This window comes from Prionailurus bengalensis, chromosome F2 (assembly GCF_016509475.1).
Source record: "Prionailurus bengalensis isolate Pbe53 chromosome F2, Fcat_Pben_1.1_paternal_pri, whole genome shotgun sequence".
NCBI classification, from domain to species: domain Eukaryota; kingdom Metazoa; phylum Chordata; class Mammalia; order Carnivora; family Felidae; genus Prionailurus; species Prionailurus bengalensis.
In genome coordinates this window covers 49,948,674-49,955,796 of record NC_057353.1, presented here as the reverse complement: position 1 = coordinate 49,955,796, position 7,123 = coordinate 49,948,674, and the positions used below count along the sequence as shown (strand labels likewise).

At 46.5% G+C, this 7,123-nt stretch overlaps 1 protein-coding gene across 1 annotated transcript; it reads right to left on the bottom strand.

Moving 5' to 3' along the window:
* Positions 1-224: 224 nt before the first annotated feature.
* Positions 225-6,556, bottom strand: LOC122495703 (dendrocyte expressed seven transmembrane protein). Its single transcript, XM_043601579.1, has 2 exons — positions 5,513-6,556; positions 225-796 (listed from the first exon to the last, which is right to left on the bottom strand). The coding sequence occupies exons 1-2, from the start codon at positions 6,539-6,541 to the stop codon at positions 461-463; spliced, it is 1,365 nt and encodes a 454-aa protein (XP_043457514.1). The 5' UTR covers positions 6,542-6,556; the 3' UTR covers positions 225-460.
* Positions 6,557-7,123: the final 567 nt, after the last annotated feature.

The window sequence follows — 7,123 nt, the reverse complement described above, 5'->3', positions numbered from 1 at the left end:
CTGACTGTACCTACTTGAAATCAGCGTTGGGGTGCCGGGGTGGCTCAGTCGGTTAAGTGGCCGACTTCGGCTCAGGTCATGATCTCGCGGTCCATGAGTTCGAGCCCCGTGTCGGGCTCTGTGCTGACAGCTCAGAGCCTGGAGCCTGTTTCAGATTCTGTGTCTCCCTCTCTCTGACCCTCCCCCGTTCATGCTCTGTCTCTCTCTGCCTGAAAAATAAATAAACGTTAAAAAAAAATTAAAAAATAAAAAAAAAAAGAAATCAGCGTTTTGAAAAATATCTTGCAGACCCATCTGGACCATTCAAAAGCACGAAGCGAAGAGCCTTAGCCACACGTATCTATTAATTTTCTCCCCCTGGTGTCCTATCTATTGCTAGGGGTGTGAACCCTAACATGAAATTGAAGAGTGCTTTGCAAGTCCACTGGCCCTTCAAACCCAAAGTCTCCTTCATTACAGATTACATCGCCATCTTGGCTTGCCTTGCCTTTGTAAAGTAGAGATTCTGTTTACTGTTTCCTCCTCCCAGTGCCTGCTTTGCCCTCTTCCTCAGGAGCTTCACATGCAGGTGCCGGACGCGCTCCGTCTGCACGGTGGGGTAGAAGGACGCGGACACCAGGATTTTAAGCTGCATCAGGATGGAGGACAGCAGTCCCAGCACCACTAGTATCACAAGAATAATGCTGAGAGGAACCCAGGTCTTAGACAGAAGGAGCTTTGGCTCGGGGATGCAGGTGGGTTCAAACAGAGATATGTTAAAGGAAGAGTCATGTATGATGTCTTGAGTTCCTTGCTCCTAAAATGAAAGAATAAGACCCTTAAGATCCATGCCATTTTTGCCCTCAGTCCTTGTCTTGCTCAATCCTGCCCTGCAATGCATAGCATTTAGCGTGAACCATGCAGGGACTTGGACTGGAGCAGCTCCTTTTGCGTGCTAGGATGGGAGCAAAGACAAGGGCCGAGTGTTCTTTGCAGTGGTTGCAGTGTTTTCCTAAAGCGGGTTTGTGGAAATATAGATTTCCTTGAGAGAAAACGTATCAGATAAGTTTGTCTACTCTGTCCTTTCTTTGGAGAGTCAGGATCCCCATGAGACTGTTGAAGTCTCTGAGAAGAAGGCGGAGAAATCCATTTCACTTCAGCCAACACTTCTCCTCACACATTTGACCACATAACCCAGTTTTATGGAACACCTGTTTCTACACGCTAGGAAACGGGGGACTGATGAAAGATGTTTTTAGCTTAACTGCAGGAGCCTTTTTTTTTTGGAGCGTAGCCCCTTAAGACCCCACCATGTCCTCCCCATCTTGACAAATACCCCGACGGCAGACCACGAGGTCACAAAGATGCAGAAGCATTAAATTATGTTCTAAATCAACCTTCTAGACATTGGGGGCAGGGAATTATTCTTAGCGTAAGAATACTAAGAATAGTATTTGCTGAAGGTGGCTTTAAACCCTTTGTGTAGAGGTCTCAGACAGGACATTGTCTCATCTCTGCTGGATGCTCAGGGGGAATGTGTTCCTTTCTGCTTGAAGGCAAGAGTACAAACCAGTTGCCCTCAGTGGACTGACAACAGAGGGCGAAAGATGACATTGTGCCGCCCAGCCAAGCCACCAGCAAAAGTGTGTGCTGATTCAGCACTTTGTTTTCCCTGACCTGAGAAAGTCGTTTAATCTCTCGGTGGATTTGTTTTCTAATTTGGTAAAACAGGAATTAATGGAGCAGATCCTGCCCATGAATAAACTACTCCCAGTGTAAATTAAGCACCTTGGGGATGGAGCGTTAACCTTACAAACTGGAGTACTTAGTAAGCTATTATCACTGCAGCACCCCAGAGCTGGGGGGGCAGGGGCGGGCAGGAAGAGGGAACCGACTTCTCCAAAAGAACACAACCACACCTAGAGAACAGAGTGCACCTTGAGCTGTCCCAGTGCCTGTGAAGACTCTGGAAACTTCAAACCTGGGGCGTCTCTATAGATGTCAAGTCAAATCTGTAATTTCTCCACCACTGTGCCTAAGCGATGAAAAGCATTTCTGTTGCCTTTCATTTTCTCTTATTAAAAAGACAGTTCACCTACAATTAAATATAGAGATTTCAGTCCCCAGAGCAAGGCATGTGCTCTTTTTAATACTAGTGAAGAAACAAACACATCGAGTGAGTCAGTGATGAGAAATCCTGCAATAAGAAAGCAGCGGGTGTCCGGTCTTGGAAGAAGTTACTTAATCTAGGAATCTAACTGGGGATTTTGCATTTGGGAGTCAGGGCTTCATAAAGATTGAGTCAACATTTTTGTACAGGGTTGGTGGAGGGTAATGTGGAAGACAAATGAATTCTCTCAAAATGCTGAGCAATATGCTAAATGGTACCCTGATGTTTTAAAATGTGTTTACCTCTCATAAGTACACAATTTGCCAAGACAGCGTTGAGTAATGGACCGAGGATCCGCTCTGGTATCAGACAGTCCTGAAAAGCTAATGCAGACAAATGCTGTGCACAATACATGCTCAATAAGTTAACAATGCTGGCTACTTTTACTTACGATGCCCACCCATCCAGCTAGCTCCCTTTGGGTCATTTCCCTTCTTTCTTCTCTACTTAAAAGACTTATTTAAACTCATATGAAAGTGGGAGAGAAATATTGGCAAAACCCTGAGGTGATGTTTCTCTTCCTGCTCAACCTGCAGCAACAGAGGGACCCACGGCCACCAAGGGCATCCTGGGATAAGGGCAGGACACTGCAGGTCCCTGGAGCCAGCGGCTGATGGCAGTCTCCCAGGCACGGCAGGAGAGAGTTTGCAAGGAGCCCCCACAGCAGTCTCGTACCCACACCTGCCCCAGCACCCACCGCCCTGCTGTCGCTACGCGAGAGGGTGGCGGCCTCCCCCACCAGGATGTGAGTGTGCAATGGCAGCTGGCAAAGCTTAGACATCTTTGCATCTCCAGTACCCTGTGATGCCCAAAAATGTATTTGTCAGGACATTGTCATTGGAAAGCTTCTGGGCTTTTTTTGGAAGGCAGAACTTGCCTTTTTCTCATTCTGTCTAAAATGGTGAGAATTCACAAAGCAGGCATGGGTATTGGCTGAGGGAGAAATGTGAGAGAGAAGCAAAAAGAGAAGGGAGGAGAGGAAGAACCGAGCAAGGAAAAAAGACAAAGGAGAACGGGCTCGGGGAGGGGAAGGGAGAGACCCTTTTCCCTGCCACCCCCAGGATTAAGCATGTCTGAAGAGTTAGTTTAGCTTTCACTGGAGACACCGCTTCCATTATTCCCCCTGCTCCAGATATCTAGAGCAACAGAGATCTTGTAATTAACTGAATTCTTCAGGGGCAGCAGAATGCTCAGGGTAATCAACTCTGAGAAGCAGCCCAGGATTAGAGGGGGCGGAGTCGACCTATCTGCTGAGCCAGAGGAAGCTGGGAAGAAAAGTGTGGATGCTACCAGAAGACCCCAGTTCCCCAGATAAAGAGAGCCCGTGGAAGAGTGGGGCTTCAAAGGAGGCCTTGCAGGCATCCTTTCTGCCGTTTCCTCCTAAGATTTCCGGGACTGTAGCTTGACCAAAAACAAGGGAAAATCAGACATGTGCAGACAGCTATTGGTGTTTTCACTAGCCCAGGCTGGCGCACTCTACCCCACCATGAGCAACACTCAACACCCACATACACACACTCACACACGCATGTACACACGCATACATGCACATAAACACGCATGTCCCACCTAGCTCAGCTTCACAACCTCTGGGTTTAGAAAAAATCAAGACAATGTCTGACAATACCCACATCCTCTGACATGCCCACATAATCACAAACTTCCCGAGAGAAAAATGGAAAAGAAAAAAGGTGGGAGGCACAAAACTCATGGTCTTCTTGCTTGGGACACAGCTGCCAAGAGGAGCAAGAACGAAGGAGAGAAAGGCAGATTCCCTGAGACTCAGGGGACACCAGCTCAGAGAAACACACTATCTTGACCAATTAAGATTGTCATAGATCCATCCAATGGCTTTCAGCTCCCTTCTTTTGGGTGGAGTTTAGAACAGTGGTTCTCAATCTTGGCCGCACGTCAGAACTACTTGGAGAGTTTTTAAAAATCCCTCACCCAGGCCTCAACCCCAATCCACTTCAATCTGATTCCTGGGTGTTTGTTGGCTTGTTCAGGTCCACAGTGAAGGCACCGTGTGGCTATGGCAGATAATCACTGACTTAGAAGGTCCTTGCTTTTGGCACCTGCACCAAATTTCCTCGAAATATGGTCTCTATAGACCACCTACTTTGAAATCCCATGGAGTGTTTATTAAAAGTACTCTCCCCGGGACACTTGGGCGGCTCAAGCATCTGACCCTTGATTTCGGCTCAGGTCACACTTAAGGTTGAGAACCACTGACCTAAAAAACCAAGGTAGCTCTTTTCTTTTCTTTTCTTTTCTTTTCTTTTTTCTTTTCTTTTCTTTTCTTTTCTTTCCTTTCCTTTCCTTTCCTTTTCTTCTTTTCTTTTCTTTTTTTTCTTTTCTTTTCTTTTTTAGGGGGTGTTATCATATACTAGCACCAGCCATAATATCTGGTCACTTAGGAGGCCATTTTTCAGCAACCATCCTCTTAAATGTTCTGCTGATGCATTGACAGGCCTCCTATATTGCATACGGACTCAAGATGCAAAGAAAAGAAGTTCTCATTCACAGAAGTTGCTCAAAGTCTACCTGCACAGGTCCAAGGGAGAGAGGAAGACAGACTCTAGGTTCATGCCAGGTACTCTTGCTTGAGAACCAACTTTATGTCCCATATCAGAGACACCTATTCTCCCATTTCAGTGTTTGCTAACTATAGAAAGCTAAAAAATTCCCGCTCTCCAGAGATATAAGATCCTAAGGCCTGAAACCTATACATGTTACTTTATTTGGAAAAAAGGGACGTTGCAGTAGTGACCAAGATAAAGATCTCGAGATGGAGAATTTACCCTGATTATCTCAGTGAGCCTTAACACAATCACATTCATCCTTTAAGAGGAAAGCAGAGAGAGATTTTACATACAGAGAGAAGACAATGTGAAGACATAAGTGAAGATGGGGGGTGCAGCCACAGCCAAGAAAAGCCAACAAGCCACCAGACGCTGTAAGAAGCAACAAGTAGATTCTTCCCTAGAGTCCAAAGTGATTGTGGCCCTGCTCGCACTTAATTTCAGCTCAGTGGTACTGATTTTGGACTTGTTACCCCCAGAACTATAAGAGAATAAATTTTTGTTCTTTCAAACCACCCAGTTTGGGTCAATTTGTTAGAGCAGCCACAGGAAACTAAAACGGTGACCAAAGATTTTCAGGATGACATCATACTCTAACAACAGGATTTCAAGTCAACTTAACCAACAATCGTTGGGCTCCTTCTACATGCCAGACGCTGTGCCATCATGGGAATCCCAAGGTGAATAAGGCAGTGCCCTGCTCTGGGAGGTTCATGATCTTTTTCAAGGCAAGCCAGCAAATAGCCGGGACGCATCGCAAGAAGCACCTGTGAACGCTTACCTCTCTGTGCAGTTTCAGGTGGACCTCCAGCCCTGGCAAGCCTTGGAAATGTTTGCCCACTGAGAAAATGAGCTGATACAGAAGATAATCTATGGCTGCAAACAGCACCCAGATGTAGAGGTGGGTGAGAATGGGGAGGAAAAACAGCCCCAGGTTCTTCCTCTCTTTAGGAGACGGCCAGAAAGATGGGATGACAACGTATTTCTTCCTTTCCTTCTTATTCAGTGGGAGGACACAGGGCCTCTGTAGTTGCCTCTCCATTTCATCGAACCGAACAAATTGTTTAGTGATGAAGATATTTTCAAACTTCCAACCACAAGGGTCCAAAAATCGCTTCATGAAGAGGCCAGTGCCAAGTAGCACCAGCAAAAGCCCTGCTAGGGCAAGGAGCTGCCGTCCCAGGGAGGACAATACCTCTGTTGCCGTCACCATCTGGTACAAGACACCCAGGACTTGGCCTTTGGTGTCATTTAGCTGTGCCTCCAGGGCTTGGCTGGGACTGAAAAGAGAGACTGCCAAAGTCTGGTTCCAAGAAATAAGGTCATCAAATAGACTTAGGTGAGTGGCAAGGCCATAAATCCACTGAATGGCTTCAATATATTTTTTCAAAAGTGGAAAATGTATGGAAAAGCTCTTGGCCCTTAGGTTGCAAGTCATACTGTCCAGGAGACCTTTGAAGTTATGAAAAATATTTTCCACGTGTCCTAAGATTACTATCCCTGTGCCAGCTGCAATCAAAGCATTCCTGCCCTCCCGCAGGCCACAGGAAAGGAAGAAGAGGAGAATGAAACATCGTGCATGCTTGGAGCAGCAAAGCAGAACACAAGTGACCATCCAGGAGGAGCTAAAGGCTATGAATGTGGACAGACACCCGGAAAAGGCCATAGACAAGAGGCCCACTGAAATGAGAGCAACAAAAGAGCACACTCCCAAATGTTGGATAAAGTCCATCCATCCAGGGCTTCTTGGAGACACATATATCCCCCAGAGACCTAGGAAGATATTAGCGCCTGAGGTAAAGACACCCATGCTCCTTGTGTCCCTGGAAATAAAAAAGAAACCAGGGTCAGGCACTGCTTTTGAATGTCCTCAGTCACTGTGTAAAGGACATGGGGGTAGATTGGTTGCAAAAAATGGCCGTAATTCTTTACCCATCTCTACCTCCACACCCCCACCACCACCCCCTTTTTTAAAGTAGGCTTCACGCCCAGTGAAGAGCCAACACAGAGCCCAATGTGGGGTTTGAACTCATAACCCTGAGATCAGGACCTGAGCTGAGATCGAGGGTCAGATGCTTAACCAACAGAGCCACCTAGGCACCCCTCCTCATCCCTTTAAATGCCACTTTACAGCTTCTCCCGTCAAGAGGTGGGAGAAACAGAATCCAATAAGAGGTGGGTGGGTCTGTTTCTCCAGCTCTTGAATTTGGAAGGGGTTTGTGATGTCTTTGATCCATAGAACGCAGCAGAAGTGACAGTGTGCCAGTCCTGAGTCTATGATCCACTTCTTCTCCCTTGGAACCTTACTACTGACTTTTTAACAGGTCCAGGTACATTAGTCTCCTGCAACACATTGCCACAAGCTTAGTGGTTTATAGAAACACATGTTTGT

Bases quoted from the DNA above. Each gene is read 5' to 3' on its own strand.
- LOC122495703 (XM_043601579.1), bottom strand. From the start codon at position 6,541: ATGGGTGTCTTTACCTCAGGCGCTAATATCTTCCTAGGTCTCTGGGGG. The intron at 797-5,512 runs GTAAGCGTTCAC...CTTTCATTTTAG, and splicing joins ACCTGAAACTGCACAGAGAG to GAGCAAGGAACTCAAGACAT.